Source organism: Acinonyx jubatus, chromosome C1 (genome assembly GCF_027475565.1).
Source record: "Acinonyx jubatus isolate Ajub_Pintada_27869175 chromosome C1, VMU_Ajub_asm_v1.0, whole genome shotgun sequence".
In the NCBI taxonomy this organism is placed as follows: Eukaryota; Metazoa; Chordata; class Mammalia; order Carnivora; family Felidae; genus Acinonyx; species Acinonyx jubatus.
In genome coordinates, this window is record NC_069381.1 from 186,444,833 (window position 1) to 186,457,796 (window position 12,964).

Genomic DNA, 12,964 nt, shown 5'->3' on the forward strand with positions numbered 1-12,964 from the left:
AGGTTTGATTAGTCACTATCCAGGTCCAAGGCGCTCAATGAAGTCAGGTGTATTCAGCTTCATTTGACAGTCTATGTCCTGAATAGTTTGCTCCCAAGTCTTAGAGCTCCTCCCATGACGTCTCTTTCTGTGCCCCCGCCCCCTTCACAGTGATGTTTCTCTTTTCTGCAGATGAAGACCAAGAGGAGTAGGATCCTTCAGAGTGACTATATGAACATGACCCCCCGGAGGCCAGGGCCCACCCGAAGGCACTACCAACCCTACGCCCCAGCACGCGACTTTGCGGCATACCGTTCCTGACATGGACGCCTATCCAGATGCAAGCCGGCTGGCAGCGCTTCACCTGCTCAACACAACTGCTCTGGATAGGAAAAAACTGCCTCGTCTTCAGCCGGCCACCAGCTCCCATTAGGGGCTCCTATTAGGCCAACGATGCCAATGTTTCTTGAATGACTAGACCAAATAACATTATTTTGAGGCTCTGAAATGAAGTTAAAGAATATTGCTGTGGCAGGCTCTATCTTGTAGTGCCATGACCCAAATTTCAACTTACCATGTATTTATTGACTTGATCAAGAGGTTACAGTAGAGAACAAAAAGCCAGTGGATTCTGTTAGCCTTGAAATCTGTTTTCCATTTCACTTCTTTTTCATCTCACTCACCTGAACACTGTGGCCAAGTGGAGTGTGATATGGAAGGACTTTTTAGATGGAGAAGAAAGGTTACAAAACCATTCCTTTTGGTTAAAGGGGGGTTTAGGGTGGGGGTAGGTAAGGGTGGGGGAGGGGGGAGACTTCATATTTTTAAAATCATTAAAACACTGTCTCTCATTCATGAAATGAGCCACTAGTTCCTATTTAATACTTTTGGTTAAGAAAGATATAGACATTGTGTTTTTTGTTTTTTTGTTTTTTTGAATTCTGGTCATATTTAGTCCTTTGGACCAGTGGAATACCTTCAAAGCAATTTGAAGCAGTCTTGCTCTTCTTACTCCCTGCAATGGGAATTCAATGTAGTATTGACAATATGATTTGAAAAGAATAAAGCAGTCCCCCCAAACCACAGAAGAATGTGTCAGGAAATGAAACCACCTGATGTCAAAATTATTTGAATACTATGAAGTGTTATTTCTTTAGCAGATCATTCCAGTCACATCATAGAGGGGGCTTTTCTGTTCCATATATTTCAGATTTGCTGGGTTGGTCTCTTTGTTATCTGTGCGGAAATCTAAAGTGGGATGCTGAAAGCGTATCCAGAGCAGCAATTATACTGTGAAAAAGGGGTGTTAGTACTCATTAGGGTATATGGAGGATGAGTCCCAAGATGCTTCTTCTAAAGGAGGAGAATAGAAGGGAATGATGGGACTCTTGCCAGTGTGCTCAGGGAGTGGCTGGCATCTGGTGGAAGATTTCCAGAAGACAACAGGCAAAAGGAAACGTGGCAAGAACTCCTTTACAGAGACTTTATGTGCTTTAGGGCTCAGCGCTCCAGAACTCTGTGGGTTCAGCTGTGTGTTTACCCTGGAGGTCCAATGACATGGAAAAGTATTTTGGAGTATGTCTTTTGAGTCCACATCAAAGTTCTCAAGATACTCAACAAAGCCTGACCCTGTAAAGCCTGACCTTGTAATGAGCACAGATATTTTTCTGCCTCCAGTTTGGGTCAAATGGAGTATGCCTGGGGACCTTGAAGAAGAGCTTTACTGCTGCCTTTACAATTTGTTCAGTGCCTCGATTTATTCAGACGTTAGAGGAGTCTAGGTTGTAGAAGCAGATGAAATAGATCTTGTCCAAGTCCCATTACTAGTTGGCCTCAGGCAAGTTGCTGACTTTCTAAGACTCTGGCTTTTCAACTATAAAATGGAGGTAATGATCATAATGTACTGGACCAGTGATGTACTGCTCTGTCCCTATACTATAATCTCCATCAGGGCATGGCCCAAATTTGTCCTTTTTTCATGCTTGTCCCTGATGCTTAGTACCATACCTGACAAATAATGTTAACTATTATTATTATTGCCATATAAATTATGTATAAAGATTAAACTGGGAAATGCCCCAAGAAGGGGAAGAATATTGTAACACAAATTTAAACCCACTACCCAGGGATAAGGTGCTATAAAATTTGAGAATCTCTTAACTTCTGCCATTTTCCTGTTTTGGAATATTTTAGCTTGTAATGAAATGTACAGCATTCTGCCCCCCACTTTTATGTATAGAAAGAAGTCTTCTTTAATTTTTTTTTGTGTGTGTGTGATGTGGGGAGGGATAGGAATCCTATGATTCCAGGCAGAAAATATTGTACTTCAGTTGACTTTGAAATGGGCTTCCATTCCATGAATATAATTAACCCAAAGAAGGTCAAACTCGCTAGTACTTGGGTGACAAAAACTCCTGAATTTTTACTGGCACATGTGCTGCATTGCCAGCCTCTTGGCACACAGAGTTCTTTAATCCAAGTGACTGGATTGGATTTGAAAATGATAGAGCTAGAGAATTTTTAGAAAGGGCAATGTCAAAACATAAATTTCAAAAATGGAAAGATTTGATCTTTGGTAAAAAAAATGGTTTTATTTTCTGATGGGAAAAATAGGTCTACTAAAGATGAATCACACTTTAGATTTCTCTTACTCACTCTGAACAGAGCCAAAGTAGAAATGTTAACAGGGAAGTCCATTTTCATTATTAGTATGAGCCAAGAAATGGTTTAAAAACAGTGGTTGGAGCAATGCTTTTACAGTTTCACATAAGGTAATTATGAAGAAAATAATGCCATTTGCTGCTATTATTGTAAGAGTCTCATAGTTAACAGTATTTCTACAATTTTTGATTGTGAACTCACTTATGTTGGACTAAGCATGCCAGTTTAAAGAGACCAAGTGTACATTATGTTCTGTGTACTCAGTGGTAAAATTACTGAACTGTCACGTACCTGTTTTTAAATTTATGCTTTAGTATTTGTCTTTCAAAGCAGGTATGCTTCAGTTTTGGCCATGAATCTGGAGAAAACTTGCTATTTAAAAGTGGTGTGGGATAAATCTTTTAAAGTAAATCTCCAGTTTAGCTTTTTTAAAAAAACCCAAACTTTCAGATAGTAGTTTTATTTCAAGCAAGGTACACTCCTGGTTTGTTTACTTGGCTTTAGTCACAATTTCTCATCAGACCAATGGTTTAGATCTTTGAGATGTCAGGCTGTGCATTTTGTGTGATGTGAATGTTCTACGCGAGACATCAAACTTTAGTCTTGACCCCATCAGTCCCTTGGGTTAACTAACGGATCCACTAGTTATCATGGCTAATTCAATGGGGATGTTGATGGTTAAATGGATGTTAGATCCCTCATTTCAGCTTTTTGCTCTGCTGGATAAGAGCCACAGCCCACCTGGGACTGAACCCAAAGTGTTAAATTCAAATACATTCTGGAGGTTAGAGATGGTGGCAGTGATGGACCCAGAACTAGGGTCATCACTGCTGTAGACCTGTAATTGACCCAAGTCAAGGATTGGGTCAATCCTTGGCAAGGATTTTCTCAAGTCCTGGGCTGAGTGACTTCTCACTCTAAGCACATTTGAGGCTCAGGAAATCTCACCTAGAGGTATATGCATACTTTCCAACATATTTCTCCTCAAACATCACAGGCATGTTTCCATCTCGGGGCTTTTACACATACTCTTTCCTTTGTCTGGAATGTTCTCTTCTGGGTATCTATCTGGCTTGCTCCCTCATTTCCTTCAGGCCTCTGCTCAAATGTTACTTTCTGCCCTAGTTAATACGCCCACTTGCCCCACCAACCCTATATACTTTCCTTGCTTGCCTTGTTACCATAGCATTTCACCATCTCTTATGCAAGATTTTTAAAAACTTATTTATTTGTTTATTGTTTGTTTCCCCAAAGTAGAATGTAAGATTCATGAGGGATGGAACTTTGTCTGCTTTGTTTACTGCCATATCCCCAGTGCCTAGAAAAGTACCTGGAATGAAATGTATATTTATTGATTAAATGAATGAACTGCATACACCTTATGTAGTAATGGTCAGCTTAAATGTACTAATCATACTCTGAGAAAGAGAGAGTCAGCTCTGTTTTCTACTTTTCTATTAATAAGTTCAAAAATCCATTTTATCAGTGAAACAGGAGGTAAAACATATATAATACACAGCCAAACTTGATGAAAGAAAACCTGATAGATAGAAGTTCATTCACATTTTAGAAATTTTTGTGCAGTGATGAAAACCAATACTGTTAGAATCATCTTAAAAGGTCATGCTTAAATAAGCCCCAGACAAGAGTAAGTTGCTTTTCCATTGTAGTTCCCAAATTTACTCTTAACAGAGTATCGACCATGTTTTAAACATGACTTTAGACTGAGACTTCTAACACTGTTGCCTTGGTAGTTAAAATCCCATCTCACTATGAACTGCTACTCATTTCTCTCTTTTTTTTTTTTTTTTTGACCCCAGCAAATTCTATAAATGCCTTGCCTGGCTATGATTCAAAAAGAGCTCACAGATGAGAATGCTGGGGATAGATAATTTCAGCTTCTTTATCTGTCATGCTCATAACTGAACACTCTAATGGCTTGTAACAGTTTAAAAATAAAAGACCAACAACAAACAAAATAGTGGCACTTTTAGTAAATTGAAAATTCAAATCAGATATGTTAATCACCACACACACACACACACACACACACACACACGCACACACACACGGCTATCATCTTGCAGGTAGGGGAAGGCCCTTGAAAAAGAGACACAGAGCTTGTCTGATAATTTACATAGCGGCTCCTATTTATTTAATTGCAAACTCTTCTTTGAAGGTGGCCTGAAGTTAGATAGGTGTACCATGAGTTCTTCTCCAAAGTGACTCTTCCTTGTTGAAGTGGAGCTCATTAAATTTAATAAAGGTAAACTTGAAAAAGATGAGTTTATATGCATCCTCCTACTCCAAAAAACCCTGAACTTAGCTAATCACTCATGAATTCAATTGGACAAACCAATTCAATCAGAAAGGGACAAGACTGGTAAAAACCAGCCATTAAATGTATCTGCTCAATAAGTGCTCCTTTATTGGGCTAATAAAAATAGTGTAACCTAGTTATGTAAAAAGGTTCTAGCACCTTGAAACCCAAGTTCAAAGTGAAATCAAATGCAAACTTAATAACTTTACCTAACAGATCTCCCACCATGTTCTAACTACATAACTATTGAATGATATAATTGCTCACAGCCCTGAATTACCTTTTTTTCTCTAGTCTGATAAAAAATATGGATTTTTTTTTAAGCAGTATTCTTTCTCCTCTCTCATCTTGCCTGTAACAGAGATAATGGATGAGTGAGAAAAATCAAAGAAACTTCTAGATCCATCATAATGGAGGCCAAACCACCACACCAGCAGCAGCAACTGGAATGGTCTGAGAGTCATTACCAGACCCTTGTTTGGTAACTTATTTGTGTCTCCTAAGTTGAGGCACTGCCTCACTCTTGACTTTTTGTCAGTGGTACTCAGAAGTTTGGTTCTTAAGGAACAAATCTGCATGGGTGGATCCTCGACTGTCTCTGATGGCATCCCAAATGAATGGATGCTTTCCCTTCGAAGATTCACAGGCTCTCACAACTTAGAAACCCAGACCACTGTCCAGAGCAGAATGTAGTACACTTTTGCGGTATTTCTTTTGTTCTTTTCAGGGTGTGTGGACACTTGGGCTCCATACTTGAAAAATGCTCGGGATGAAATACAGGTGATCCAAGAATATTTTGTCTTTTCTAAGCTGACCTCATTATTGAGACTACTCAAAAGGCCAGAATGTATGCTTTCCAAAGACCAGCTTCGTATCCTGTTTGCCTGATTAAATTGTGAAAGGTGTTGGAGTGCCAGGAATTCAAGGGGACGAAAAGTCACAGAAGGGTGAATTTATCCTAGAGTAGGGGTGGACTAGATTCTCCTTACATTGCATCTTGATAGTGCTGTCTTGATGACAGATTTAAACACTCCTCTGGCTCCAAAGAACAAGTTGTGAGAGCTGGGTGGAAATGTCAGTTGAAACAGAAGAGCAGCAAACAGCTTTGTTTTCCTATAGTTGTGGTTTTACTTGGTGATGATGACACATGAAGATGAAAATGTGCAGCATGAACTCCAGTTGTTATCTGAGTGAGCATCTCTGCCAACACTGAAGGATATGTGTGGGTGTCACCTGCAAGCAAAGAGAGAGAGAAAGAAAAAGAGGCCCTGTTTCGGAAAGAAGAGCCAGTTAATCAAAGATCAACAAGTGGTGATGTTTATTTCATGAGCTTTATCTTTGATTTCCTTCCCCTCGTTAATCTTCAAGTCTCAATTTTGTCTCTGGACTAAATATATAAGTGTCTGGTGATTGAGGAAGGGGTGGAAAGGTGGACTTGAATGGGGATCATGGCCATTACTATAGTCATTTGGTCATTTTTTCGTCTCCTGGGCACAGATTAACAATTGATACGTTAGCTTCTAAATGGTATGTTAGCTTCTAACTTTTGAGAACCTGTGGCATATTATGCAAGGATAGACAAACTTGAGATTGCTGTTGGGGACCCTTTTTCACTCCCAACCCTGTGCAACTCTTGTTTCACTTGTTTTATGCTTCTTCCTCCTTCCTTCCTATTCATTCGTTCAATAACTATTCAACGAGCACCTGCTCAGCTCTAAGAAATGGGGTAGATACTGGGTATGTGGCAGTGAGCAACACGGACATTATTATCTCCACACTTACTAAATGTAAAAGGTAGACTTTATATAGCCCTTTTCCTTCTTCTTTAAACATGCTCCTCCTCTTGGTAACCATTTAGTCTTAATTATGGGCTCAGACCTTCATGTGGCTGTTTGATAACCTCTGTTCTGTTGGTTTGCCTGAAATCTATTTCTTTGAGACGTTCTTATTTAACATTTCTAGCACCTTTAATGTCTTAGATGAGGTATTGATAAACTTTTTCTGGAAAGGGCCAGATAGTAAATATTTTAGGCTTTGCAACCACATGGTCTCTTGCAGCTATTCAACTCTGCCACTGTAGTGCAAAAGCAGCCATAGACAATATGTAAACAAATGAGCATGTCTGCATTCCAATAAACCTTTATTTGTAGACATTGATACTTGAATATCATGTAACTTTCATATGTTACACAATATGAGTATTCTTTTGATTTTTTTTCCCAACCACATATACATGTAAAATCCATTCTTAGCTCATGGGCTGTTCAAAAGCAGGCTGTGGGCTGCATTTGGCCTGCAGGCTGCAGTTTGCTGACTTAGACCCACGCCACAATTTTAGTTACAATTATGTCTTTGAGTTCCAGTCACCATCTGCATTTTTAGGGCTGGAAGCAATCAGTTTGGATGTGTAAAAAGGCTTCTTGGAAGTGGTGAATGTTAAGCATCTGTTTTGAAAGAAGGACATGGATCATGCAAGAAGGAAGAAGAAACTTCGTCTGAGGGAAAGTCATTTTAGGTAGAAGAAATGGGAAATTAAAAGTAAAGATGAGGAGAAGCTGTTTGAATGATGATGCAGTCCCCTGTACATTATTGCTAAAAGCCTAAAAATCTTAGGAATTGTGGTTACTCTTCTCTCAAGTCCAGTTTGCCTTTTCTCCTCTTTTCTAAGCATCAAATCCTTTTAATCTCCAAAGAAACAAAGCAAATTTTGAGTCACAGCAGGTAGGGCCAAAAAATATGGCTTTGTTTAGTGTAATGAACAGGACCACTTTCACGGTGAACTCTTCTACACGTAGCACAATCTAATCCAACATGGGGTAGGTGCAGCAGAGATCAGAAGCAGCTGTCTCAGAATTGGCCCCCTACTTTCTGCCCATAATCCATGATTTCAATCTGCACTTGGCTGCCATTTTGTAGGGGACCAAGAGTGACCACCCCCTGGAATCCAAACTTTCACAGGGAAGTGGTAAAATCAGTTTTACTTACATAAGAAGGACACTGACCTGGCCCTTACCATTCTCTCATCTCCATTCATGTCTCTTGTCTACAGCTGCTGGTTACACCCAAGGTACGAACAGTCTCTGGAAGCAGTCCAGCATATGTGGGCACCCCAAGTCATACACCCATCTGGGCAATTTAAAAATAGAGCCAAATGTAACATTTAGTCTGATCTGTCCAGCCAAGATGAGGAAATTGCCTCTAAAAGGTCAGATGATTAAGATCATTGTGCCAATAGTCTAGCATGTCAGTAATGAATAAAGATTCTGGCAGAATGAATTTATCCTGACTTTGTATATGGCATTCAAGTTCTGGGTCTACATGAACAGCCTCAGGAATTCCAAGATTTTTCTTTTCCGTCATGTAGGCCCACTGTGTATATTTATGTGTTGTGTGCCCTGCACAGGGCCCCTAGCCAAAGGGGGTGGAGGGGGCTGAAATCCCTTTGGATCCCCTTAAGCTACTCCCCTGCAAGAGCTATGTCCACCTGCAGAGAGTGCCTTTCTCTACTGCCCACACATATGGACTGCTGAGGTCCTGACAGAATGCTTGCCTTTCTGCTACTTGGTGACTGAATTCCTTATAGAATAAATTAGGTCCTCATTCTCAAAACAGGAATTATCTAGGATGAGCAAGAGTTAAAAATCAACCAAAAAAGTGGAATTGTTCTTAATACCATAAAAATTTCTCTCTTGGGTCCCTTCTTTATTCTTTTCTGCACTATTTATTTATTTATTTATTTTTCTGCACAATTTAATTCAGTTGGGTGGTTTTCTCTGAAATACTTCTTGGTGGGGGGAGGGTGGTTTAGGAGTAATGTGAGAAGAAACTTCCTGGCTCAGATCTCAGAGGAAAAAAACCTGTGCCCTGGAGAACACCAGGTTTGGAGTTCTTTCCTGGGCTGTCCTTGGAACTTTTCTGTTAATGGCAGAATGTATTCTTATTTTGTAGTTCTCAGTACATGAGGGGCTTGGACTTCAAGTCTGATATCTATAATAGGTATGGTATAATCATATTCCCGATTATAACTCTGCCAAAATAATCATCCCCAAATAAATTCATTGCTTTGGGTTTTTGTCCATCACCACATTCCTATTTTATAGCTATAAATATTTTATGTTTGATATTTTTCAGTAAGGATTATTTGAATAAATCTATAATTTCCTATAACTCTTAAATTCAATAATTGATCATAAAGGTTTCCATTACTTTCTCTTAAGAAAATCATGAATTTTATTCATACATTTTAGGTCAGAAATATTGAAAACTTTTTGGAACTTATGGATTTCTTGTGTGAATTTAATCTTAAAAGCACCTTCATGTTATAGCACAAGAAACTATTACATCATTTTTAGAGTTTATCATTTTCCAAATAATAAACTTCTTGATGACATAAACTTTACATTATTTAGTCTTCCATGGTGAACTATTATCTTGAATATGATACGTGCTCAGCACATCTTTTTTTTGTTGTTGTTAACATTTTGTTTTAATTTAATTTTAAAGAGAGAGAGAGAGAGCGAGAGCGAGTGAGAGCATGCCTGTGCAGCAGATGGCCGGGTAGGGCGGGGTGGGGGGGGGGGGGGAGAGAGAGAGAGAGAGAGAGAGAGAGAGAATCCCAAGTAGGCTCAGCGCTATCAGCACAGAGTCCAATGTGGGGCTTAAACTTACAAACCATGAAATCATGACCTGAGCCAAAAGCAAGAGTCAGATGCTTAACTGACTGAACCACATAGGTATCCCACTCCCCACTCAGCACATCTTAATTGGATGAATAAATGGATGGATGAATGAACATCTGTCATTTGATAAATATCTGCAAGCTGTTTTGGTCTTTGACAGATTAGATGAACTAGCTACTGTGAAAAGACTTGGGAAAATTGAGGACTACTGATAAAGATTTAGAATTTCATAAATTGTGAAAATGTATTCTATTAATATATACATTTTCAGACATTGTTTAGACATTCAGAAGCAAAACCCATTTCCCCTTCCTTGGCAACAAACAGAACTCTAATTGTGTTCATGTATCTACCCCCATTGTGCTTCTGGGACGTTCCAGGGAGTGGGTAATAATTGGTTTAAGCGGGAATAGTGGTCCTATCTTCTCATTAGTGACTGTTTTAAGCATGGGCATGTGACAACATTCTGAACTAGAGCCAAGGCAGTGTGTTCTAAGAGGTCTCTGGGAAATTTTTTCCTGGCTCTTTAAAAGAGGTCGGTGGAAATAAACAGTCTCTTTCCTGCTACAGAGTGTTGTGTCTGTAAGTGGCATCTGGAACAGTCATTTTAGGACTGTGAGGAGAGGAGAGTTAACCCAAAAAGAACACGCAGAGATACACAGAGCGGGAAGAGAGGAGGAACCTGTGTTCTGATGACATTGTTGAGCTGTAGAATGAACCAACACTGAAGCTGTTCTTCCTTCAACTTTTTGTCATGTCAAACAATAAATAACTTTATCATTTAAGACATTTGAGTTGGCTTTTCTGTTGCATGAAGCTTAAAGCATTTAACTAGTAACTCCTTTATGCTTATTGATGTTCATAAACACTCAGATTATATTACTTGGTATACACAGAACTTGACTCACTAGTATCTTGTCTTGTTGACATGCTCAGCAATTAGTCTCTGGTAACTGTGAATAACTAAATGTTATGCTAGATGTATACTTACGACAGTATTCATACCTGCTGACATGGGAAACTTGGGAAACTTGCTGCCTTGAACACACTGCCTATTGGGGTGTTGTAGATTGCAGAATAGCTGAAGATACAAGAAACTCACAAGAGATCAGTAAGACTTAACTGATAAGAAGGAGCACCTCCTACAAGGAGTCTGGGGAACTTATAGTCATATATTTTTATTTTATTTTATTTTATTTTACTTTTTTAATCTACTCCCAAATTAGTTAGCATATAGTGCAACAATGATTTCAGGAGTAGATTCCTTAATGCCCCCTACCCATTTAGCCCATCGCCCCTCCCACAACCCCTCCAGTAACCCTGTATGTTCTCCATATTTAAAAGTCTCTTATATTTTGTCCCCCTCCCTGTTTTTATATTATTTTTGCTTGAATTAAATATATATGTGAAATATAAGAACACTGGTTTGCTTCCTTATAGTGTAGGACACTACACACCAGTAAAATCTAGCTGACTAGTCTCTTTTTATCCCTGTGTTTGTTTGTTTGTTTCTCTTTTTACCTGTTTATGCCTTTATTGTCAATAATTGTTTTCTGTTACATAAACATGCCAAAAACTGAAGTTTCTGACACGTTCTCTTTTTTAATTTTTTTAATATTTATTCATTTTTGAGAGAGCATGAGCGAGGGAGGGGCAGAGAGAGAGGGAGACACAGAATCCAAAGCAGGCTCCAGGCTCTGAGCTGTAAGCACAGAGCCCAGTACGGGACTCAAACTCACAGACCGGAAGATCAGGACCTGAGCTGAAGTCAGATGCTTAACCGACTGAGCCAGGTCCCCCTACACTTACTTTCTTTTTCTTTCTTTCTTTCTTTCTTTCTTTCTTTCTTTCTTTCTTTCTTTCTTTCTTTCTTTCTTTCTTTCTTTCTTTTTCTTTTTCTTTCTTTCTTTCTTTCTTTCTTTCTTTCTTTCTTTCTTTCTTTCTTTCTATATAATTTATTGTCAAGGTAGCTAACATACAGTGTATACAGTGTGCTCTTGGCTTCGCGAATAGATTCCTATGATTCATCACTTATATACAATACCGAGTGCTCATCCCAACAAATGCCCTCCTCAATGCCCATCACCCATTTTCTCCTCCTCCCCACCCCCCATCAACCCTCAGTTTGTTCTCTTTATCTAAGAGTCTCTTATGTTTTGTCTCCCTCTCTGTTTGAAACTATTTTTAATGCTCCTTAAACTCCGGGACCAATAAGAGAGAGAGAGGTCATAGGTTATTGTGTAAAACAATAAATATTTAAAAATATTTTAAATTTAAAAATTCAAAATGTACTTTATTAAAAATTTAATTAAAAAATTACATTGTTGATTTAGACCAGCAGCTTAAAATTAAAAAACAAAACAAAACAAAAACCTCTCCCATTTTTCTTCTACTGAAATCCTACCGAAAGGTCAAAGTAGGTTTGCTTAGTAGGCTTAGCCCTGATTACTTCAGTATCTCTTTCTTAGTTTCTGCAGTGGCTACTCAGGTAACACCAATCTTCCTTGGGATGACACATTAACTTCTAGAGTAGCTTTGGGGTTTCCTGGAGGAAGCCTTGTGTCATGTGAAGAGAATGCAAACAGCACACATATGTTCAGTATAGTGATAGACACTGAGAAGGACAGAGAGGTTTAACACATAGTCCTGATCTCAGAAATTTACTATCTGGTTGGGTAAATAGAAGAGATTTACATAAACAGTATATGCTAAGCTCCAACTAAATGTTATACAATTCAAATTCAGAGGTGAAAGATCATGGTGGACTAGAATTTCAGATCTGGCTCTGGACTGGAATGAATGTTACTGTATATATATCTTTTCAAACTTGTGTGAAGTAGAATTGCTTTGAGGGGGAGTATTTGCACTTTCAATTTTTAGAAATATTGTCAATTTGCTTTGCATAGAGATCATACTGATATATATTCCCATCAGCCTTGTACGAGAGACACTGTTATCCTATTTATTACCAATAACACAGTTTTATCACAGTTTGATCTTTGCCAATTTGGTAGCTTAAAATGGTATCTCATCACTGAGTTAATTTGCATTTCCTTTTTTGTGAATCAGATTCAGTATCTTTTCATATGGTTAAGAGTCGTTCATATCTCATTTTTTGTGAACTATCTACTCACATTTTTTGTCCATTTTGTTTTCAGCTGTACTATTGCCTTTTAATGTAGGACCTCTTTAAGGAAAGTAGCTTTTTGCTTGTAACTCCTTCATTTTAGTGATGAGCAGATGCAAGCTCCTCATCAATATCTGCGAAATACTCATTCTGCGCCTGCACTGAACTTGGCACCGAAGTTAGATATAGCCCCTGTCC

At 38.7% G+C, this 12,964-nt stretch overlaps 1 protein-coding gene across 3 annotated transcripts in view; it reads left to right on the forward strand.

Annotated features, from left to right (window-relative positions):
• The window catches only part of CD28 (CD28 molecule), a 35,783-nt gene extending 26,726 nt beyond the window's left edge, over nt 1–9,057 (forward strand). For 2 of the 3 annotated variants that reach the window (XM_053215655.1, XM_053215654.1), the window contains exon 4: nt 172–761. In XM_053215655.1, coding sequence (XP_053071630.1) covers nt 172–300 — 129 coding nt within the window. In that variant the 3' untranslated portion in view covers nt 301–761. Of the gene's footprint in view, nt 1–171 lie in introns of all 3 variants that reach the window. The other variant, XM_015074151.3, reaches the window with a different exon arrangement.
• The last annotated feature ends 3,907 nt before the right edge of the window (nt 9,058–12,964 follow it).